The following is a 25,769-nucleotide window of genomic DNA, read 5'->3' on the forward strand; positions in this document are numbered from 1 at the left end:
CAGGCTAAACATGCCCAGCTCCCTTAGCCATTCCTCATAAGGCATCGTTTCCAGGCCTTTGACCATTTTGGTTGCCCTCCTCCGGACACGTTCCAGTTTGTCAGTGTCCTTCTTGAACTGTGGTGCCCAGAACTGGACACAGTACTCCAGGTGAGGTCTGACCAGAGCAGAATACAGTGGCACTATTACTTCCCTTGATCTAGATGCTATACTCCTATTGATGCAGCCCAGAATTGCATTGGCTTTTTTAGCTGCCGCGTCACACTGTTGGCTCATGTCAAGTTTGTGGTCAACCAAGACTCCTAGATCCTTTTCACATGTACTGCTCTTAAGCCAGGTGTCACCCATCTTGTATTTGTGCCTCTCTCTTTTTTTGCCCAAGTGCAATACTTTACATTTCTCCCTGTTAAAGTTCATCTTGTTTGTTTTGGCCCAGTTCTCTAATCTGTCAAGGTCGTTTTGAAGTGTGATCCTGTCCTCTGGGGTGTTAGCCACCCCTCCCAGTTTGGTGTCATCTGCAAATTTGATCAGGATGCCCTTGATCTTGATTTACTCAGAGGAAAACTGCTATTTCAGCATAAGAATTCTCTGGCATGGATTCACCAGCTGATATTTGATATTGCTCTGGTTCAGCATTCCTCAGGCATAAATGTGGACCAGAGCCTACTGCATGGCATAAAATATAGCGCATTAGTGAGTATGCCTTGTAATCTATGGTTTGTCTCACTGCTTTAGTTATCTAGTTATCTTCTTACATGAACCTTTAATTCCCATTTTCCACTTGCATTTCATTTGAATCTCAATTGTGATGGCCCCACCAGTTTTCAACAGGGCACAATACTGGGCTTCCCAAATTTGCCCCAACCATGCACAGGAGGGTCCCCCATTTTACTGTGCAAATAATAGGAGGATAACATTCAAAGCTCATACTCTATAATCTAATTCTGCATGTGAAAGTGCTCTACTCCAAAAGTGAAGGCATGCATACATATCAAAGTTAAATACTCTTAAAAGAATCCAAGCCAATTCTAACAAAAGACATTGCTAAATGGTCAAATGAGAAGGAACCTCTCTCCTGTTCCCCTAAATGTTCCAAAAGGGAATCAAAAATAAAAACAGAGCAGCACCGAAGACACCAGAGCCATTACTAGCATCATTTCATCAAGAGGCAGAGATTTCCATTTCCAAGAGAGATTTGGAAAACTTTGCTTCACAGTATTCCTGGTCAGGGAATTTAGTTACACTTTTACACAGCAAGAGGGAGATTCTCCCAACATGACGTTTACCCACAGCAGCCAGCTGCCGTAAATAATAATATTATTTAAAAAGACCTATCATTTCAAAAAGGCCTACTGCTGAAAATGAGGAATAGTTAATGGCATGGCAGGATAGGAGGCATGTTAGAGTTGAACATGCAATTGTAATTATGACGCAGAAGTAAACAGACCAGAAGCTGATACACATCTGATCCTAATTAGATGGAAATGGTCCTATGAATTCTTCTTCAGAAGCAAACATTAGCCTGAGTGAAAAGAGCTGCACTATAAAGTTAACACTCTAGTAAAAACCATGACCTTTGAAGCATTTCATTTCACCCTGAACTTTGGTTTTGTGCCCTACTATTTCACAAAGCAGAAAAGTTGGAAAAGACCTAAATACTATTTTCAACTCTGCATATAGCTTAAAACAGTCGAGCCAAACCAAGCCATTCCATACCCAAGTACAGCAGGGGGTTCTTGAACTTTCTACCCCCAGGGCCAACTTAAGAAGTCTGAGAATTACTGAGGCCCACTAGTCACAAAATGGTGGTACATGGAAGCAGAGTTTAGCATAACCAGCAGGCAAGTACTGTCATTTCCTACAGATATCTAATCCATTTTTGGAAATTGCTAAATACTTTGCCAAAGTGCTTGCATTGTGGCAAGGAGTTCCATACCTCAGGTTTCCTCAAGCTATGGTGAGTACAGATATTTGCTTTGGAGGTATGTTGACTCAGCCTTCCTATTTTAGGCAGGATTTGCTGATCCAGAAGCTCTAAGTGGAGAAGTCTTTGCCTTTCATATTTTTCTTTCCTAACCTCACATACTTCTCAAAGTATCGTTACCCATCTCCTGTAATTTCTTCTCCCATTCTCCTTTCACAATCAACTTGTACCTTATCCCCCCTTCCCACTGCCAATTGCCAGTTTCTTTCATCCCTCTTCCCTGATCCTTTCACAACCCCTTGTCAACAGTTTTCCTTGCCAATATCCTGCCTTCCTGGTACAGTCTATATTTGGTGGTGGTCCAGTGGGGGGGGGGGAGGGTCTAGGAAAAACAAAACAAAAACAAAGAAGATCTACTTTAGCATCTATACCAACTTCCACATTGACAGGAACAAACGAACAAAAACCTACCCAATCATATTGCATTGTGGAGCAATGCTGGGTGAAGTGATTTAATTCAGGTGCAAGTTGCAAATAGATGGAAAGCAGGAACTAATGTTAAAATGGTGTGCCAAGTTTTAAAAGTGTTGGCCCAAGCAGTTTGAAGGTCCACAAGGCCGCCAGGAGACAGAGTTGATTGGGTAGTACAGTGGTACCTTGGTTTGCAACCGTTTTGGATTACAACCACGTCAAACCCGGAAGTGTGTGTCCCTTTTTTTGGATTACAACCCAATTTTTTATTATTACAACCAATTTTTTTTTGGGGGGGGGGGATTGGCAAAAGTGCACCTTGGGTTACAACCTGTTTTGGTTTACAACCGGACCTCCGGAATGGATTATGGTTGTAAACCAAGGTACCACTGTATATCATACATACATGTGAATGAATGAATGAATGACCTTGGGCTGGCACTGGCTCCATTAGCTCTTCCTTTAATTTCTTTATCAGAAGTGTTATTGTTATTCTGCAAGGATCAGGCAGAGATAACTTGTTTTCCTTGCCAACTCACATCTAGCCATTAAGCTCAATGTCTGGCTCTGTATAATTACCAACTTAAAACACAGTGAGGTTGTTTCCCCCCTGTTCTGTTTAAAATAGCATTTGCATGTTGTTGTACACAGTTGTTTGTGCTTCCAAATAATCCACTGGCTGTCCACACCAGTGGGCAGAGAGGGGGCATGGATGTTTTTGTATGGCTTACATTTTCAAATCAGATTAACACTGGTTTGGGGGCAAATGCATCAAAATGCAGTATTTCTCAAGGAACTACAGGATAGATGTGGATTGTGACTAATAGCGTGTGTATGTGGCTTCAGAAACCAGCAGTGGGAGTGCACTGGATTCAGAATATATTGGGAGTGTGTACACAGCCTCACTCAAGTCATTGCTTAGATCCAAAGTGATTCTGTAGATAGATGAAAGTTACCTTCAAGGCGTGAAACGATTATCAGTACTTTCATCACCCTGGGATGTCAAGGCTACTTTCACAGAGCAGTAAATGCTATGCAATCCTCCCTGGCACTCTGCTTGTTCACTCCTATTCAGTTGTCAGGAGTGACCAGGTGAAGAGGACGAGGCTCCTGCACTTTTAATTGTGGTCTGAAAGAAGGAAATCCAGCAGGTCTAGCTTGCATGACAACTGCAGCATGGATGGTTGGAAACATACAATGCTGAAGTCAGGTTTCTTATTCAAATGCACCAAAAAAGACTATTAAATATATGAAATAACAAGGAAAGGAGAGTGCCGGATTTAACAACACATAATGCTATGAACCTGCTGAAAAAATTGGATAAAAATATTGTTTGGATTGGGCGGTAACCAATAAAATATCCACATACAAGAAGTAAGATAACCTTCCTTTATGAAATGGGGGTGAAAGTCAAAACACTTGCAATAAGATGTTGGGAAATTGGGAGCAACTGCGTGTGAAACTGATTAACACACATCACCAGTTTCCTTCAAATTATGTTAAAAATAAAGTATTCAAGGCAGTAGTTGATAATATAATTTGAACTTTATGGCTGAAATCCTGTAAGCCATTAGGAAAAAATAAGTCTCATGAGACCCAAACTGATCTTATGCACATAGCAAAGCACGAGAATCCAGTCAAACTAGATACACATTGTGGTCAGCACTTATTTTTCTTACAGGTTAGGTCTTCCAGGTACAAAAGGCATACAAAACATGTGCATGGAGTATTTATGGATCCAGAGCCTGCTGCTGCATAATTTAAACGAGCACCCTTACTGAAGCTGTGAAATTCCACCCACCATTTTTAACAAACACTTCGGGACAAACAAGGTTTCCATTTTCAAGGAGCTTAAAGGTAAAGGTACCCCTGCCCGTACGGGCCAGTCTTGCCAGACTCTAGGGTTGTGCGCTCATCTCACTCTATAGGCCGGGAGCCAGCGCTGTCCGCAGACACTTCCGGGTCACGTGGGCAGCGTGACAAGCTGCATCTGGCGAGCCAGGGCAGCACACGGAACGCCGTTTACCTTCCCGCTGGTAAGCGGTCCCTATTTATCTACTTGCACCCGGGGGTGCTTTCGAACTGCTAGGTTGGCAGGCGCTGGGACCGAACGATGGGAGCGCACCCCGCCACGGGGATTCGAACCGCCGACCATGCGATCGGCAAGTCCTAGGCGCTGAGGTTTTACCCACAGTGCCATCCGCGTCCCTTTCAAGGAGCTTAAGAATGTGCTGAAGTTGCATCTTTGGGGTTTCTATCTCCTATGGATTTGTGTGTACTGGGACACTGATGACACAAACTTCAGGTTTTTTGTATGATGAGATGCTGCATTTTGGAACATTTGCAGTGCTAGTTAGCCTTTTTGGCAGTTATGCCACAAGTCAAATTCAAGGATGTGTGTGTGTGTGTGTGTGTGTGTGTGTGTTGCTACATTACAATATATAAGCAGCTCCTTCTGTACTGGCACTATTTTGGTTCTATCCTACCGAATTAGGGCACAGCCAGAAATGCACATGGGAGTGGCAGACACAAATATAGTACAGACTATGTCATAGCCAGGAACATAGCTGACCCTCTTCAACTCCTGCATAAGTGTGCCCCAAACTCCAGTTACCTGTATCACTTTGGCATCCATGCCATAGACTGGACACCTATGATCTAGTGGTGGGTGTGCCTTTGCCACAATTTGAGATATCTGACTACAAGAGCACTCCCTCCAGCTAAAAAAGAGCTCTCAAGGAAGAAACATTGAGGCAGTTGCCTTAGACTCCATCTTAAGCAAATTGTCTAGACCTGAAGGGGGGGAAATGCTAAGCCAAGAGCTACATAGAAGGAATCAAGATTGTTGTACTATAAAGCAAAAACCCCTTTCTCGGCCAGATGGATATACACCCTGTACTGCATACATTTCTTAAGAGACTTCACTTTCAAAAACCAGAATGAAGCAATGTATTCATGGAGCTGCCCCTGCCCTGCATTTATTCCTTTCTTCGTGCAGGAGTTGAGCACAATCCGTTATTACAACTATTCTGCAATAACATCTGCAGAGCATTATGTAAAGTTCTCTCTGCATGCTGCCAAGACAGTATGAGGTTCACTCTGGCTCCTGCATCATTGGTTGTGACTGAGCAGAATAACATTCTTTGCTGTATGACTATCTTACTCCTTTCATCGAAAGGCATCAAAGTTTGAGGGCCACAGCACCAGGCTGACTTCATGCCCCTGCTGCCACCACCTTTCCCCCTTATTAATTGGATTTTAAAACAAATCGGCAGAACAAAGTCCAAATTCACATGCATTCAATTTGTAAAAATCACTTTGCTTAAGCAAGCTCTAGCAGAATGCCCTATCCATTCTGCTTGTTTGTCTATAGACACTAGAAGAGATAAGCTGACTGGCTTGCCCTTCTGCTTACACTAATTCACCCATCCTGAAAGACCTACACTGGGTCCCAGTACATTTCCGAGCACAAGTCAAAGTGTTGGTGCTGACCTTTAAAGCCCTAAATGGCCTCGGTCCAGTATACCTGAAGAAGTGTCTCCACCCCCATTGTTCAGCCCAAACACTGAGGTCCAGGCAAGAATTGAGGTTACAGGGAACCAGGCAGAGCGCCATCTCAGTAGTGGCACCCGCCATGTGGAACACCTTCCCATCAGATGTCAAGGAAATAAACAACTATCTGACTTTTAGAAGATAGTTCTAAAAGGCAGCCCTGTTTGGGGAAGTTTTTAATGCCTGATGTTTCACCATTTTTATATACACATTAAGCCACCCAGAGTGGCTTGGACAGGGTATAAATAATAAATTTATTATTATTATTATTATTATTATTATTATTATTATTCATTGAATCATCTCTCATTGTAGAATCAGAGGGCTTCTTAACATGAATAGTGGTTGTGTGTGTGTGTGTGTGTGTGTGTGTGTGTGTGTAAAGCTGACCTCCCCCCATATCCAGAAGGATTACATCATAACTCAAGTGAAGAGCAGTGGTGTGTACAATGGCCTGAAAAGGTTTAGAAAAACAGAACTAAGACTCACACAGATGAACCATGCCCCTAGCTACAAAAAGAATTCAGGGTCATTGGCCAATCTAGCCTGGAAAAACATTCCTTCCAAAAACACGGTGATCAGTCACTTCCAAAATGTGAAAACAAACCCCATCTGCCTAGCCTCACCCAGGAGAAAGCTCTCTTAGCTCAAGTCCATCCCACTTGAATATCTGAGATATCTGACATTCATTATTTGCACTTGAAAAGTTCTACATTGATTAAGAATGAACGTAATGTTTTCCATTTTAGAGAAATTAAGAAGATGCACCAAATTCCAGAACACAATAGCTTCAAACAACATAATGGATGTTCCTTGTTCAGAACACCTCTCCTCCATAACTGCCTAAAGAACACTTAGTACTGGTTCAGAATTTTTGGGAGGTTTGATTGGGTGAGCACATACATTACAACTTGTGTAATAGATTGGAAGCTGTCAGATCTGTTCAATAGGAGGCAATCCCTCATACCGCTAGTCAGTAATTTCCCTTCAACCGTGCAGAATGCACAACACAACTGATCACTGGGATTTGTGCCAGACATTCTCTGTGTATTACATACATAGATACATAGACCAAGAAGCTATGCATAATATTTTTACCCCACTCCCAGTTTCAGAGTATTTGCTAAAATCTGCTACTAATAATAGCTCCTATAATGAATTCACTGTGTTTTGCCAGCAAAGTTTGCAAAATGACACAGAAGGAACAAAGCTGTATGTTGCTAGCTACAGGTATGATTTGGGGAAAATGTTCAGGAGAAAGATGGTGTGGCCACAGACAAAAAACTTTATTAACATATCACACACATGTTCATTTATTTATAGAGGAAAGTGATCTTTCTAGCCAGTGGCAAGAAGATCTGCAAAACCTATCAGTTTCCTCCTCATAACAAACTTCAATTCTCTCTGGCTGTCAAGTTCAATGCTTTTTGAAAACAAGACTGAGTACCCAGAGTGGTGTACAGTGTAACCATAAAACTGCAGTATGTTCAATTAAAGTACAACTAAAAAACTTTCCAAAGGCAACAAAGAACATAATCCAGCCAAAAATTAAACGCAAAAATCTAGAACAGCAGCAGGAGTATAAAAGGGATTTCCCATAGAAAGTGGCAGCAGAATTAGGTCGCTATCAAAATTTCCAGTGAAAGAGACGCAAAAAGGAAGCCTGGCATATTTTAAATGAGAACGCTGTGGTACAACCAAATAAAAGGCTCCAAAGAATGGATGACCAAAGCCAAGTTACTCCTATTCAGACTCCAGGAGTGTATCTGTGAAATTTAGAGGGTTTTTTCTTTTGTTTTTTGTCCAAATGTGAATCATATGTGTGGACATTGAATTGCATTTACCATTTTACTTCCCACTCATTTGGTTGGAGAGATCCTTTTAGAGCTCCTCATAATCCCATTTTGCTTTAACCACCCTGAAGCAATTTGGCATTGTCAGCAAAAATGGCTACCTCACCACTCACCCCTGACTCTAAATCCTTTACAAACAAGTTAAAAAGCACAGGTCCCAATACCAATCCTGGGGAACTCTTCTTTCTACATCTTCCATTGAGAGACGTCTCAATGCTCTCTGATTCCTGTGTCGAAATCTTTTTGACAGTCCAAGGACAGAATGTGGACAGGCCACCTCTATCAATAAGCTTGTTGACACTCTCAAAGAATTCTAACAGGTTAGTGAGAATCTATCCAGAACAGGTTGAATCACCTCAGCAGCGTTCTTGACTAACAGTACTTCCATCTTGTCTGAATTAAGTTTCAGCTTATAAACTCCTATCTGCTCCTGAATTCATGCCAGACACTAATTTACCACTTCCACTGCCTTCCTGGCATCAGTTGATGAAACCAAGAGGTTATCTGCCTACTGGCAACACCTTAGCCCCATGAGAATATCCAGTAGGAACTGTCCCCACAGGAAGTGTAATTTATTTTCTGCTTCAATCCTGTTTATTTTTCATTCAGTTGTATTTCAGATTTAGCCTGAGTTTTCAATATATACATGGAAAGGCTGCATTTCTGCATCTTTAACTTGAATGAATTATAGCCACTTTCTAAAACCCTTGTCTGTCCTTCCTTCCCTGTTGCTACCTATTATAGCCTACCTATAGGCTTAGCAGCATTATTTTATGCAAGGACATTGCAACCATAGACCATTCCAGTACCAGCAGAAGCCACACCTCCCCCTTTTTGGAAAATACTTTAACCGGCTGCAAGAGTTTGGCGAGGACAATACAGCCCATGAATCATCATGCGGAGGAGGGAAAGCGTTTCCGTCTTTCTCCACAATGAACTAGAAATTTTCAGCTCAGAGAAATAAAGCTACTTTCAACCCTGAAATTCTATGCATGTGCTCTCAGAAGTAATTCTCACCGAGTTCAAATGGGACTTGTTTCCAGAGAAATGTGCTAGCCTGAATGTATTGCACTCTTGTACACAACACTGTGAGAAAGAAACGGGTCTTAATTCATCGCACCAGATAAGGATTTCTACAATCACAGCAAGACTTCCCAACCTTCCATATGCTGGGGTCACCACCAAATTTGATGAGGCAAATAACATTTGTGTTTCAGATCTCTGTAATACAGGCATCCCCAAACTCGGCCCTCCAGATGCTTTGGGACTACAATTCCTACCATCCCTGGCCACTTGTCCTGTTAGCTAGGGATGATGGGAGTTGTAGTCCCAAAACATATGGAGGGCAGAGTTTGGGGGTGCCTGCTGTAATACATTTAGTATTTATGGAATTCAACCACATCTGGGCAACAGCTCAGTGGTAACACAACTGCTTTGCATGCAGAAAGTCCCAGGTTCCATCCAAAAATGATCAGGGGATCTGAAAGACCCCTGCCCAAGACCTTGAAGAGTCAGAGTAGACAATACTGTGTTAGATGGACAGTCTGACCTGGCACAAGACAGTTTTCTATGTTCCATTCTCTAGAAGCAGTGAAAAGAAGTAACCATCCTAAATGGTGAGCTAATGCATAGAACAACAGACAAGTCCTGTTTATGGAGGCATTTAGAGAACACCGCTTTTACTCCCATTCCACAGGAAGCAAAACTGAAGGAAGAACAACCACTTCCCTGAACAGCTTTGTTCCCACCAGTATTTCATACTGGAATACATATTCCTTTCATGCTCTTCCTCTCTTGCCAAATCAGTCGTCTGAATATACATACTATGTGCTAAAGTGGAGCCGGGCACTCTGAAAACTACTTTGGCAACTGCTGACTTTGTGCCACTATACAAGAACACAGGAGACTGCCTTATACATTGGTCCATCTCAGCATTGTCTGCACCAGGTACCTTCAACCTTCTCAGGTCCAGCACCCACTTTTAACCCAAACATGCCTTTGGGGACCCATTTCTTAACCTTTTACCATATATTTGCAGGGCTGTAGTGCTCCTGTTGGGACCCACCTTGGATCTGGCCGTGACCCACCATCTGTGCTCTACAATGATTGGCAGTGCTCAGGCAGAAACCTTTCCCAGCCCTACCTGGAGATGTTGGGGGATTGAACCAGGGACCTTCTGCATGCAGCACAGCGGCTCTACCATTCAGCTACGACTCCTCCCCATAGTGCAAAAAAGACAACACAGAACACTTTTCAGGGTTACTTTTTTTTTTTTTAAGTCAATGGAACTGGGGATCAAATCCCAGGGGCAATCAGGAATTTACTGTCTTGGACCTTGATTCAATGCAATGTTTACCAATGCCAGTTGTGGTAGATTTCTCCCACATCAGACAGGGCCAGATGGAGGCTGTTAAGAGTATAATTCTGGGAAAAGCTAAAAAGGAACCCTCGTCTGCGACAGGCATTCCGTCCAGATCCTGAAGCCCAGTCCAGCATTTCAAACGTTCCTCTTTTTAAAGCTCTTCCAGGCAATGTTTCAGAAAGCGGCTACTTGAGCCGAAGAGAAAGGTAATGGTGCCAAGCCTGAAGGGAGGGGAAAAGTTTGAGATCACACAACGCTGTCTTGTAATTAGACAAACCGCTGGGTCTGAACGGCAGCGACTCCTCCAAAGAAACTGGTCCACTTCCTGAATTCTACTTGTAATTTGTACCAAAGAACAGTACAAGATCAGCCCAAGTTGAATGCAACCTTTGGTGGTGGTGGAGGGGCACTTGTGGGTAGTGGGTAGAGCAACATATGCAATTCTCACCTGTGCTCATTCCCGCCACGCAAGAATCATATTTCTTCACATCTCCCCACTTCTCTCCATATAGCCAAGCAAAGGGCACCATCATGGTACAAGGACGCATCGCGCCCAAGCAGAAGCACTCAAAGAGGGTGAAGAGCATGGCTGACAAGGAGCATGGCCTGGGGAGAGTCACAAGGGCCAGACAGAGAGGCCTGCATTCGGACTCTAGGATGCCTAAATGTAATTCTTTTCCTTCCATCAGAGACACTCATGGAGTTGGGAGGGTTAGTTGCCACAGTGCCCGTGGCAAGTGCTTTTGTAGATTCCTGGACACTGGGAATCAAGCCTGCTCCACTTTGCTTCTGCCCTTTCAGCAGTATGGGCCTCATTCTGGCTTTTGTTTCCTGGTCATAATAGAACATTGCAGGGAATTGGCAGTCTCTCTAGTTAGAAGTCACACTGCACAGGTTGGGCAGGTTTCACAGGTGTGCTGTTAGCAAGCATCTAGTTGTTTGTCACAAAGGGTTGCTGAGTTCCCCTTGCCTTTTTTGCAGAAGGAGGGAGACCCAAATCACATACAAACATCTCTAAGCAACTGCTTAGCAAACATACATGTCAGCACCCTTCACAGATGCAAATTGCTGCAGTGCTTTGTACAAGGTTTTTACATTGTACATTAACGTTTTGTTACAATAATGATACCAGAGATACTGACAGAGTTACCAACAGGCAGGGGATTGTATTTATTCTGGTTCTGACGCAAGTTATAAGTCATTCCACACACTGAGGTGTGACAGCCATTCTGCCTGAAATAAAATAATTGCATCATTTCTCACTGCACCTAGTTGCTCACACAGGTGTGACTTCTCTGCCACTAAGCAAGGTCCCCCTTCACCAAGTTGAGTTAGAGTAAGGGTAGTGGTGAAATACTGCAGACTGAAGAGGTGTTTTTTTCTACAATGCAAGAGTTCAAATGACAACAGAACAGGGCACTGCTGCTTCAGAATGCCTCTTATTTTTCAAACCTGGACCAGCAAAGACACAAGAGATGCCCAATTCTTCAGAGATGTCAAGAAATCCCACCCCAAACCTGTAAGGAATTCACTGTCTTTTATCCCAGGTTTTCCAACGTTCTCAATAGAAGCAGAATTTGAGTCTCTTCTCTTGACATAAACTGCATTCCAGATACAAGTAAAACAGCAGAACAGAATAAGAGAAACTCAGGCAGAAATTGGGGGAAGAAGGTCTGTGTATTTTAGTCATGAAGGAAATATTCCTTCAATCCTGACAGATCACAGAACTATCATTAGCCAGGCACGTTAACCTTTGCAAACCAACGGTCGGCAGCCTATTAGCCTATGAGCTGTAAGCATTGTACAACATGCCTCATAACACCAGAGCCATTCATAGGAAGTGACTGGCAGGAAAACCCTTGTACGCTTGCCAGTTTGCTTGTAACAGGCAACCCACAGCACCGCTACCAATAATGCCACTTTGAAAGATGCTTTTTCAGTTCCTCCTGGAAACATTTCCCGTCAACCGGGCTCAAGTGGGAATGCGTTCTTCAATCTGGCGTCGCTTTTTTAAGAATGGCTGCATCAACAGTGCCTCATCGTTTTATGGGAGAGCTGCCTGGAACAGCTTCCTGCAACAAGCAACTAGAAGTCTTCCGCCTTGCTACAGACAGAGGATTCAAAAAGCTGCATGAATCACAGGGGCTGGCTTTCTGTCATGGAACTAAGCAGCTTCACTAGAAAGAACTTCATCTAGATTTTTAAATAAAATAAAGGCAACCTTTTTGGTCTCATGTTTTACGAAAGCAGCCCAAAAAAACATGCAAGGCATATCTAGGAAAAGCTTCCAGGAAAGGAATAAGTGTTTTGATCAGAAAGAGAGGGTCCATTCCTTACAGACACAGCTCTTCAAAAACTACATACTGTACCTCATGCACTGTATCTTAGGCTGTTTGTCCTGAACTACCAGCACACTACCAACAAAACATAGGGCTTATCCACACTTACCATTTTTCTGCTCTTTCCAGGCACTGTCTGCACGTAAAAGCTCCATGTCTGAGTGGTTTTTTTGTTTTTTGCTTTGGAGTTCCCCCCACTTTTTAAAGCTCAATTGGAGCAAATGGCAATCTGCCAGCCAACCCCCCCCCCCCCCAGTTTGATGTTTGCTCTGACCAACTGCTAAAGGGTTTTCGCAGGTAAAGCTCCATGGCAAACAGAACACACCCACCCACCCCAAAACCCCGCTCAGACACAGAGCTTTTAATCACGGACCTATGCCTGGAAAGGGACGCGGGTGGCGCTGTGGGTAAAAGCCTCAGCGCCTAGGACTTGTCGATCGAATGGTCGGCGGTTCGAATCCCCGCAGCGGGGTGCGCTCCCGTTGCTCGGTCCCAGCGCCTGCCAACCTAGCAGTTCGAAAGCACCCCCGGGTGCAAGTAGATAAATAGGGACCGCTTACTAGCGGGAAGGTAAACGGCGTTCCGTGTGCTGCGCTGGCTCGCCAGATGCAGCTTGTCACGCTGGCCACGTGACCCGGAAGTGTCTTCGGACAGCGCTGGCCCCCGGCCTATAGAGTGAGATGAGCGTACAACCCTAGAGTCTGTCAAGACTGGCCCATACGGGCAGGGGTACCTTTACCTTTACCTATGCCTGGAAAGAGCAGAGCAAAAGATAAGTGTGGCTAAGCCCCAAAACACAGAGTCACAAATGTTAATTGCAAGGCAGGGAACTGGTAGTCCAAGGTACCAGGAGAGCACGGCTCCCATTAGCTTGAGCCAGCATGGTCAATAATCAGGAATTATGAGAGTTGTACTCTAACACCTGGAGAAGCACAGGTTTCCCATACCTGTCATAGGGGAAGCAGCCACAATGTAATCCAACTTTAACTTCTGAACTTTTCCAAAACACTAAGAGCATGTCATTGAGCTGAGCTTCTAATTGTTCTATTTGTCTCTGCACCAGGGAAGTTTTATTATGGTTTTATTGATTTTGTTTGTTTAAGTTGTATTTTGTATTTTTATATACGGTATCAATGATTGTAATTTGTAAGCCACCTACATAATTTTACTGCTGACCAGTCATCAAATTACTAATAAAGATGATGCTAGTAATCCACTTCTAACAGAAATTCTATTCCCCTCCCACTTCACTACCCATACAACCATTTCAAAATAAAAGGCAGAGAAGAATTTATCTGCTCACACACTCCATTATATGAGAAGAGTTCACAGATGGAAACTGCATTGAAAAAGGAAAGGAAAGAGAAATGGATCAGAAAACCTTCACACATGTAAAAATGAACTTCTAAGTACACTTCGATAAAAAGCAGCCATCCCAGGGTTGAACTAAAGGAGAGTCCTTGTTAGCTAGTACTGTAGGAGTACTTTCATAGTTTGGCTTTGCCCCCAAGATGAGAGGAGCAAAACACACAAAATAACAACTGCTTATAAACATAGCTCCTTATAAAAGACCATTATGGGCTAGCTAGGAGGTACACAGTTTAACAAAATACATAGAACTCAAGTTGAAAACCCTTGAAATCACAGCCTTGTACTGTAAAACATTTGATAACTCATTCTTCTTCTCAGTACCTAGTTATAAAACGCAGCCAGCAATCTATACCACATTGGGCATAATTTTTGTGTGGAAAACTGAATGCAAATGGAATTTAATCATTAAGTATTCTGCAAGTACAATATAAGCTACCAACTTACAAAAACTTGTATAGGGGAGGCTTAATACAGGCATCTCATTCTAACATTCCAAACAGCTTCCTAAATTAGAAAAAAAACCCAGTTGGACATGCCAGCTTGCTTAGTATTAAATGAGTCAAGAGAGCACAGGAAGCAGCACCACAAAACTTCTACTGTGCAGCTGATATTCAGGCAATGTTATCCTATAATCTAATATATTTGTTTCTTTAACACAGGCATCCCCAACCTCGGCCCTCCAGCTGTTTTGGGGCTACAACTCCCATCACCCCTAGCTAACAGGACCAGTGGTCAGGGATGATAGGAATTGTAGTCCCAAAACAGCTGGAGGGCCAAGTTTGGGGATGCCTGCTTTAACAGAAGCCATAGCAACCACATACAAAATAGAACAGTTTATTCATACACAGCTTTACAATATAGCTCCTCATAAAAGCTACACAATGCTGTCAGCATTCATTCAATACCATTTTGCATCTCAAACAGTTCTACCAACAACACTGGAAATACTGTTTCACAAGAAGGCAAGAAGAACACAATCCTACCAAACTGCCGACGCCACTTCCTGAAGCATCCAGGTGTTCCTTGAACATCCCCCATCCACATACAGCTCCTATCCTACAACTATTCTTAGCCAGTAAGCTCCAACAAGGCGATGGAAGCAACTGACACACTTTTCAATCTGAACAAACTAAACCTACTCTGGTCGGGCACTGGTTTGGTTTTGGGTTTTGCTTTTTTTTGCTTTCCCTCCCAGATGTCCTTCGGGCTCCTCTTCTCAGTCCTATTCAAACAACATCCCTGGCTTTGAAGCCACGCCTCGAGGAACGGAAACAACAGTCAACCCTCTGGAACATGTTTCCTATAAACTAGAAGCCTGCAGAACAGCCAGCACATTGAGCAAACTGCCAATTAACCAAATACATTGCACTGGGGAGAGAGGGGGGGGGGAGAGACTGAAGGAGTAGGAGATGGCTGCTCCCAAAGCAACTCAGAAAAACTCAGAAATCTGAATCCACAGTTCCTGCAACTCCTTCCAAGTACATTCTATTTTTCTAGCCCATGGATTATATAGCTGGTAGAATACACAACCAAAACACACCATTATGGAGCATCTACAAATATACAGAGGAAAGAGTATACAACACAGTCCTAAACTAGAACATGGATCTCATTTAAAACCATAGACATAGTTTCTTTTACATAGTGTAAGAGCTTCCAACTCTTCATTAGTCCATATGACAAGCACAAGATGCATACTATAGAATGCTTCAAGTCCCATCAGATGTACATCACAAGCTGTTACATTTTCATGGAAGCTGGCACAATGAGTTCCACTACTACAATGGGAATTACCACCCCCCACACACACACATGACTCCTGCACCCTCCTCATATCTTCCTGGTATGGTCAGCTGAGCACCCAGAGCAAGGTGCAGGGACAGGAGAGGGGAGATTGTTCCTTCAGAACAATAATTTCTGCTTGCCAGGTAAACAATCACCTACAGGTTGAATTCCATCCTTTGCAACTGCTGGTGTTGCATAACTGGAAAGGATTAAGTTTCAATGTTGAAGCCAGTTAGGGAACCAAACACCTGTAATTCCAGATCTGTGGGAGATGGCTGGCCTTCAAGACTAACTAAAACACTGTGTACACATTCTAAGTTCTTAAACCAGTCAGAAAACAATCAGGAAAATACTAGACCTGTGTGTTAAAACAGCCTACTATAGCTTACGATTCTTAGTTCTATGGTTGGTTTCCGAAACAAACTGTGAGCCCCAAATGAATTCAATTCAGTTCAAGGACCAGGCTCCATTCTAGGTAAACTTTCAGAGGCCAAGTGTCAATGGTGGGTGGCACCAGAAGCAAACGTGGCCAGGACAATACATGTGAGTTTTACCTTTGTAGGGTAGGCTAGTTTCCTCACACGCATCCTTCATCCGGGCAAGCAAAAAGTATTATCAGAGTTCCAAGGACACATTAGCTCGGTTGATTAGAGCATGGTGATCATAGCACCAAGGTTGCAGGTTTGATCCCTAAACAGGACAGCTGCCCATTTCTGCATCGCACGGGGTTGGACTAGATGATCCTCAGGGTCCTTTCCAACTCTACAATTCTACACCAAGGAGATGCCAAAGCTGGGTTGGTAGGGTGTGTGGCTTGGGAAGAGTTCTGAAGGCCAGATAAAGAGGCCTGAGGACCACATTTGATCCCTTTGGTTCCCCACCCCTTAACTAGATAGCTGTAAACACCAACAAGTTCAAGAGCCATGTGGAGGGAGGGGTCCACTTTTGAAGGAGCAGAGGCAAAAAGCAGTGGGGAATCATTGCAAGGCTTTGCTCAAATCCCCATCTCAATAGTTACTGGCATGTTTGGGGAAAACAGCTATGCAGTCCAGGTTCTCCGTTGCCACGAGACTCTTGGATATGTATAACAATACCGTTTTAATAGGACCGAAGAGAAACCAGATTATTAGTGTATGGCTGAAAATGGCTCCAAGACAATTAAAGGGTGGCCTCCGCTTGCTTACTTCACTGGGCGTGGGGGAGAGGATTAGTCAATGGAACAAGGTCAGCACATTACATTTGGTGGGCTAGAGAGGTGCAAGATGCATTTCTCTGGGCCAACTACAGTGTAGCCAAATGGCATGGAAGACAAGTGTGGGAGAGAAAGACCATCAACATTTTCTTTGCATTCACTAAAGGCTTCCAGACACAAATACCCATCTGTTCTCTGGTTCAGAGCGGCCACTCTTCACTATTAACTGAGGCACACTGCTAAATTCTAGTTTCCAATATACAATTTCCATGTTGGAGGACTTTAGAAAGATCACCTGAGCCAAACTATCATAGTGAGCACCTGGATTGAACATGCCACCTGTACTGAGCCCACATTGCATTGATGATGTGACCCCTTAATCAGAGGTGAAACTAGGCTTTATTTCACCAGGGTCAAAGACTCAGTTTCGCACCCCCTACACACAATTGCGTACACACTCACAGGCTGGGAGCCTCAATGATGCCCCTCTGCATGCTTCACCTGGGGCAAAAAAACCTGGCTAGCCACAGACACACACACACACACACACACACACACACACACACACACACACACGGTAGCTATAGCACTGCCTTCATCCAGCACAGTTCATAATCAAGCCCACGTTTACCACCCAATCCTCTTCTGACAGCATTGCAACAGCACAGAAAATCTGGAGTAAATTTCAAGTTCTGCTCAAATCTGCCTGTATTACCATGCTAATTCAGTCATATGGCATAACCTTTGATCTACCTCATTACTTTGCAGCTGAAATGTTGCAATGCAGTTCTCCAACCAAAAAATAGAGATTAGTGGGGAAAGTGAGCACAAAATGCATATATTAGTGGAAATAATGTTCAAAAATTCATTCTATTGTGGAACACTGCTTGCAAAAAAGTGCATAATAGGCAAAATTGTGTAAAACAAATGCTCATATGAGGGGTAAGTATCTCCAATATGTTTTCAATCACTATGCAACAATGAAGGTGGCAGCAATTTTTTTAAAAAAAATTAAGAACACCTGCTTCCCAGAAAGCAGCAGAGATTACTGAGATTTTAAAAAAACACAATTTGATAGTGACTTTTTAAAAAGGACTTCTCTAGTAGAGAGAGACTGAAGCCAAAATAATCACTGGTGGGGAAATCCCCCTCCCCAATGTTTCATGGTAGATAAACCAGAAGGTCATGTTAGGCTCCTTCAGAACTTTCTAACGTACAGGACAAGACTATCTGTGGGCACAGGGCTTGAGATATTTACAAAAGGCTCAACAGAGAACTGATGAATCAACAATGGGTCCTTTGACCCAACTGCAGTTTTTGGTTCTTGCCGCCAGACTCGCCTGCATCCTCTCCCTAACTATGCTGCAGTCTGCCAGCGCTTATTTGTTCTCCAACTCAGCTTTCAAATATTCTGAGACCAAGCCAGCAAAAAGTGTAATTGTTTCTCCAGATGATGTCTTTTGAAGTTAACTCTGGAGATGCTGAAAAGAGGAGCTGGGGTGGGGTGGGGGTAATCTTGTTCGTGGAGCAGTTATAACAATGTCAAATGTTAGTTAAGACTTCAGCTCCTGAACAAGGAATTCAATGAGTAGAAATGTGTGTTGGTGTTATGAACTGGGTGTTTCTTTAAGGCCCTGAACATTTCCAAGCAAAGGAAGGAGTGCAAATATGATCTACACTCACACAGATTTGAATAGAAGTTTGTTCAATACTTGAGGACACTTATAGTTAGAAAATTTAAGTGTTCCATAGTGCTCTTCATACATTATCTAAACATAAGGTACTGGCATAATTTCAACCTTGTTTAAGAACGACCTCTATCTGCTTTAATTTAAAAATAAACACCTATAGCAGCAGTGAGGAATGAAGCCCAGCACAAATACTAATTTGGCTCATGAAGCCGTTCCCTCCAAACAGCACCCACCTACATTACATATGATGTCAACTATGGGACAGATATGGATGTGGCCACAAAGGAATGAACTGGGAGCTTAAATTGAGCCCCCAATTGTTTCTTTGCAAGTGGGGCTCCCAGTAGGTGTGAATCAATTAACTGGTGCCAACAAGAAGCCCCTGCTTGGATTGGCTGTATTGGGGAGAACAGCCAATGGGGTTTATCTGCTCAGTTTTGAAGCATTCAGGAATGGAAGAAACTCATTTGATTGATTCAGGGAGCCCTCCTGACAAGTCCAAGTAATCAAAACCCCAAAATCTGGGGAGAAATTTGAATGAGAATTTCTGAAGCAAGCCTAATTCTCTTCTGAAAGTAAGTCCCCGTATCCTATAAATAAAGTTATGGTTCCAAGAACTGGAAGATGTCCATAGCCATATGAAGTAGATCAAAAATAAGAAATTCCCATTACACAAAGTAAGGTTATATCATGCTTTCACCCACGACATGTTGGGCCAAGTCAATAGCATCCCTCTTAGGTGCACAAACATGCACCCCAGAGATTGCATGAAGAAACAGCAAAGTTTCAGAGAAAATATATCATATGCCCAGGCAACTGCGCCTACTCTTTGACCCAGACCACCCCAAATTTTGATTTAAGTCTTAGCTAATTTGAGATCAAATCTAACTACTGTATATCGCAGTTTTTCAAACACAACAAAAGAATACAAAGTGCTGCAACTTTAAGAAGAAATGAAACCAGCTGGGCTTTGTTTCGAATTTTGGATGTCTTTGCATTCAGAATTATTTTGTCACAATGGTTTCCTGCTGCCAAGACACACTCCAGTTCCAAGCACAGGGGGTAACTTGATCCAAACAAAACACATGCACTGCTCAAGAGACACTCACTCCAGAAGATCAAATTGCTCTTCTATACAGAAATACAAGAAATGTTCTTGGGGGAAACTCACTTTCTTTCTTAAAGAACAGTAAGTCCACATTCCCAAGCCATCCACTTACCTATTCAAACTGCTTGCCTAAGTCAGGTAGTACCATATTTACTTGAATGTAATGGGCACCTTTTTTGGCATTTACATTTGCCAGCAAATACTTTTTTGGTTTCAAGGTTTTGAAAATTGAAGTGTGTATTAGATTCGATGGCACATTAGATTTGCATAAATACAATATTTTACACTATTTGATAAATCTCTCACTCTGCCCAAAACACTAGGCAAGAATGGAGAGAGGATTGGAAAACAATGGGAATGAATGAGAGCGTCCCCAAAATGTTGACATTCTGATGCTCAAAAAGATTCCAAAAGGATTTTTGCACTCAGAAGGGCTGTTGAATCAATCTACAGTGAAAATTACAAAGATATGCTAGACTATTCAAAGCTGCTCTCATGATGGAGATTTTTATTAAGTGAAAAAACAAAAGCAGGACTTTATTTTCTTCTAAAAGCAGGGAAGTGAAGAAGGAATATTTGCACATACAAGCAGGATTCTTCCCCCCGCCCCATCATATAATTCCTTCCAACTCAGCCCTATGTAGAGGCTTTCATGGAGAAAAAGGATATACAGTGGTACCTTGGGTTACATACGCTTCAGGTTACATACACTTCAGGTTGCAGACTCCGCTAACCCAGAAATATTACCTCGGGTTAAGAACTTTGCTTCAGGATGAGAACAGAAATCGTGCAGCAGCAGCCCGGCGGCAGTAGGAGGCCCCATTAGCTAAAGTGGTGCTTCAGGTTAAGAACAGTTTCAGGTTAAGAATGGACCTTCGGAACGAATCAAGTACGTAACCAGAGGTACCACTGTACTTTAGCAACATATGGATCATGTATAGTTTTTACAACAGTGTGCTGAATAGCACCTTGAAATCCTAACAAATTCATAATGTATGCACCTGATAAAATTGTGCTCCAGCACATTAAGCTTTGGGACAGAGTCAGTGTTAGAAACTGAGATATGAAAGCTGGGAGCTAAATGGCACCTTAAACCTAGGTTATGGGCACAACAATGGAATGTCCAGGCGTGCTTTTTTATAACAAGAATACAAAGCTGAAAATGAATGAACAGCAGCTAAATATTATGTTCATTTGTCTCATGGTCCAGTCCTTCCCCTGCTCACCCCCCTCATATTCTTAAGAAGGTCTCTTCTCCAGTCTTCAGAGACTAGCTGGAAGTGGGGAGGCAGGAAAAGGTCCTCCTTTCCTTCCACTCAGTAGTTTTAATCTGAAATCTCGGGTACAGTACTGAGCTCAGAAGCTGCTTGCACTAATGAAATTCCCTGTCACAAAATGCTCCTAGAACAATGGGAGTTTTGAACACTGGACGAAGTAGCTCAGTATCACCATATTACACCAGTGCTTAAAGCTCTGTACTGCCTGCCACTACATTACCAAGCTAAATTCAAATTTACTATTAGCAGAGCTGGCTCTGCCATAAGGCAGACTGAGGCAGCTGCCTCAGGCGGCAGAAGCCCCAAAGGTGCCCTGCTGCCTCCACTGGCAGCACAGAAGTGGCACTGGTATCGGCACTAATCACACCCAAATCTGTTGAGCTCTCATCTGAAAGCGATGCTAATGCTGGCACTGCTTCTCTGCCAGTGGTGTGAAACTGGATGCGCTGCCCCTGACTATTAGTATATAAAGTCCTATACACCAGCCAGATCACTGCACTCATCATGCAAAGCCATCCTGTCTGTCTCACATATTAATTTTGGTTCTATGCAGTCTAAGGCTTTCAGCATGGTGGCACCAGCACTTAGAAACATTGTTCCTATTAAAATCAAACTGATACTTCATCACCTACCCCAAATGTGTGTCACTAAACACATTAATTATATTTTAATAATTTTATTGTACACCACATTGTATTTTTAATGAATTGGTAGTTTAGAAATACCCTTATTAATAAAAGCAAAAGTGGCAAAGTTTGCACACCTGAAAGAGGGTGGCATAAAGCAGGTACATCCCAGGCCATCTATGAAACTTGTCCAAGAAACTAAAACAGGCAAACAGAATCTTAGATTTTGTTGTTGTTTAGTCGTTTAGTCGTGTCCAACTCTTCATGATCTCATGGACCAGAGCACGCCAGGCACTCCTGTCTTCCACTGCCTCCCACAGTTTGGGCAGACTCATGCTGGTAGCTTCATGGATCACTGCCTTGTCGTGGTGAAGGGGCTTGAATCACTCAGAGAAGCTATGAGCTATGCCGTGCAGGGCCACCCAAGATGGACAGGTCATAGTGGAGAGTTTTGACCAAATGTGATCCACCTGGAGCAGAAACCAGCAAGCCACTCCAGTATCCCTGCCAAGAAAACTCCATCTTAGATTTTAGCAGAGCCCAAACAGGGCATGATACCAGGAATAGGCAGAAATAAAGACTATGACCTTACAAGCAGTTTTAAACCTTGAGGAAAGGAGCACCTATTGCCTGAGCTTAATGAGACTCCACACAATATGGTGCCTGTGATTTTTAAAAACAATGAAGGAGAGGAAACTGATAAAGCACCATTTAACATCTCCAACACTACCTAGTGCCATGAAGGAAGGAATGTCTCAGCATCTTAAAATCTTCAAAAAAGAAATAATAGAATACTGGGCAACACTGCTGAAGGTAAGTTAGGAAACCAACACACTTGGATTGAATCAACCAAAACCAATCCCAACTGAAACCAAATTATTTGGAAAAGGCACATTAGGTGTTGGGGCCAAGGAATAACAACAACAACAACAACAACAACAACAACAACAACAACAACAACCACCACCACCACCACCTTGTAGTATAAGGTACCATAGGATGCCTTTTTTTTGCTTTTGCTACTTCACACTAGCACAACTTGTCATTGCTTGTCCCATATTTGAAAAAGGAAAGAGTTCCTTGAAAAACTTTTGAAATGCTGAGATTAAACTGGTAAAAACACACACACACAAAACTGGCTTTCAAAATTCCAGAATTCTATTTAAGATTTCAATTAAAACACACTTTTCTGGCACCAATTTCTTTCCCCAGTTCTCAACCACCTGGCAATAATCTAGCCCCTAAAGTAGAAATACAAATGAATGCCCAAATTAAGCAGAGCCAAAAGCTTGCTAGAGAATTTAATCTCTTCCAAGTTGAATTTTGGAATTTGTCCTCCATTCTTTCCTACAACATTATACATTTTTTCCCCTGACAGCTTGCAGATTTACAGCTGTTCCCAGATATTGTTCCATTCTTGAATAAAATTGTGCCTTCCCCACAAGCAAATGAAAAAGGGTTTTGCAATGGGTAGCAAGCATTAATGCTCACAGAGTGCTCTACTTGACTGTACAAGGGCTCTCAACAGAGCAGGAGCTTCTAAAAACTACATCAGGTGGAAACTCAGAATAGCAGCAACGGGGTACTAGGAGAAACAGTCCTGACTTTTCTATGACCTACTCCCCATGGGGAAAATTCGAGAAGGCGAAGAGTCAAGCTGTGCACGCCTGATAGCCCACACTAATTCTACAATAGTTCCACCAGAAACATGAACCAGCAAGAGAGCAATACAGATTAAAACATGCTCTCCAGATTCATGGGGTGGGTAATACTGGGTGTCTACCAAGAGCACCTCCTATCTTCTTGGTGCCTCCCCTGCCACGAGCTGCTAAACATGCAGAGGAGAGTATTTGCAGCACATCAAAATAACCCAGCTATGTTTAATGAAGCTCATACTGTATTTCAGAAGGACAAGGATTTTTTGAGAGGGGGTGGCAGAGAGAAGCAAAAAAGGGACCACACATGGGACTGAGCAATTTCCACTTTCTGGGAGTCTTTTCCCGTTAGGCATCTGTGTTATTCTTGACTCCTTAGTCTTAGATTGTTGGATACCTCAAGCATTCCTTCCATGGCACCACAGCCACAACGGCTGAAGATGTTTTAATGGGCCATGGAATCCCCAACCTTTCTACTGAACCTTTCCAGTTTCCACCAGATTTTCCTAGCTCAAATGTCACTGCATGAAAAGATCCAGCACAAACACAAGGGAATGCCCCCTAGTGGAATAATTTTAGAAATAAAAACTTGAAAAAGAAAAAGGGGTAACATCCAGAGTACTGTTATTACTAAAGCTGCTCCGGCAAACTTTCACCCAATTAGCTTGTTGTGTGTAATTGGCAAAGCACCTGCACAGTACACTGACTGAACTGGATAGCAGAATATGCCATTTTGTCAAATGAGAAGCTGGGCTTAGACAGGGTAGATCTACTATACATCAGAGGTGTATGGATTTGAAGACAGCATTTGATTCTATTTTCTGTGTAAGACTTTGGAGGAAATTAGCCTCATACAATATAGCCAAAAATGCTACTTTTTCTATTTAAAAGTTTGTATAATAATACCTGGCTGAAGGCATAATGTATTACAGAGGATATCTTACAGATCCTGTGCTATCTACCAAAGGGGTTATGAAGGTTGCATCTTGCCTACTGTTCAACCTACTGTTTAATTGGGCTAACAATGACAATAAAAATGCACAACAGGCTGGTACAATAAAAACACCCTGAGTATACTTTTATACATAGAATACCATAAAACCCAGTACTGCCATGGGTGGAATGAATCTTAAAGAATACTAGTATAATGTATTATTGAATCAACCAAATCCATTGATAAGCAGAGGGATGTGAGACCATGTGCTTCTTTATTAGCACTTGTAATAACTTCAAACCGAACCTCTGCAAATCTACCTTTTTACACTGTTGAATTTCCATCATTGCGTATTTATCATACCTTTAAGCTTGTCACACACAAAACTGTTTTAATGTATAGAAATTTTACTGCAAATTTTTACTGCAAAATTTACTGCAAAAAGTGGATCCGAGGAAAATATTGTGGGACATTTTCCATATATTGTCAAAACAAACACCTTAAGGGCAAACTATAGTAAAACCAAGTTAATGGTATGGATGGATGGTACTCAAATACCATTAATTCTGATCCACTGCTTTATGGAAAAGGATAATTGTAAAAACACAACCCTACAGATTAAAGCAATTAAGAAAATCCTTCAATTCCAGATCCATGGTGCTAGTTAATTCATTCTGTTTCTTAGACATTTCAGACATTCACAATGTATAATTTTTTTACTATTATATCTGCCACACACACCAAACAGTCAACTGGGACTATGCAAGTTGGTTTGTTAGCTATTTTGTACAACGCTAGGTTTTCACTCTTCTTCAATACAGTTGTTAGCCTAAAGTCTTTATACAAACCCAAACAGGCTCTAGAACTCTTTTCACATAAGAAAAGTATATATATTGACTTCACATAGTATCACAGCTTTGGAATGGCCACTCCAGAAAAGCCAGCAATTTCACATCATTAGTGCTGAGGAAGGCAAAATTCCAGCCCTATCTATGCAATTTGCAATCTTGGGTTACAGCCCTAGCTATTTCTGAAGGAAGCCAAGAGTTAGGAAAGAGTCCGAATTAAATGATCCAATGATATTTTTTTTTAACTTTAGCTGATCGGGGGAGGGGGGACTTCAATTGTTCTCCTAGGGTTCCCAGTCCCATAATAAAATGCACAAGTCTAGGTGGATTTAAGAATAGATATTTCAAGAAACAACCAGTAAAAGGGATGCATGGCAGATCAGATAGATGGCAGATGAGAATGGCATAGTTGGTGAAGGTGAACTCCATCTTATTTCAGCAGTGAAGAGCGAGCAGAACCAGTTTTGCCCTGATTTCGAACACTTTGCTCCCAGATCTCCCACCTACTTGGCCTGGTCTGTTTAGGTGGCTCCTTCCTCAGGTGTTCATGTGCAAACATAAAGTATTTGCCATTTTACAAAGTAAAACCAGGATGGGAAGCTGCCCAGAACAGACCTTGACAATAAGACTAAAGAGAGAAAGCATTTATTGCATTTACAGCACAATTTGAGGCCATCCATACAAGCACCTACTAGAAGTGCTTCATTCCTAAGATGAGAACACTGAGGTTCAAAATACACCACCCTGCTAGACTGTACTCTTACCCCTTAATAAATTTGCT

The 25,769-nt window shown here is 42.4% G+C and overlaps 1 protein-coding gene across 15 annotated transcripts in view; it reads right to left on the minus strand.

Moving 5' to 3' along the window:
* Positions 1-25,769, minus strand: part of SH3PXD2A (SH3 and PX domains 2A) — a 241,172-nt gene that overhangs the window by 34,890 nt on the left and 180,513 nt on the right. Inside the window, exon 1 of one of the 15 annotated variants that reach the window (XM_028730378.2) lies at positions 14,856-15,052. The exons of the other annotated variants lie outside the window; for them this stretch is intronic. Within the exon in view, the coding sequence (XP_028586211.2) occupies positions 14,856-14,916 (61 nt within the window). The 5' untranslated portion in view covers positions 14,917-15,052. Of the gene's footprint in view, positions 1-14,855; positions 15,053-25,769 lie in introns of those variants that run through there. 15 annotated transcript variants of the gene reach the window in all.

Source organism: Podarcis muralis, chromosome 6 (assembly GCF_964188315.1).
Source record: "Podarcis muralis chromosome 6, rPodMur119.hap1.1, whole genome shotgun sequence".
Taxonomy (NCBI): Eukaryota; Metazoa; Chordata; class Lepidosauria; order Squamata; family Lacertidae; genus Podarcis; species Podarcis muralis.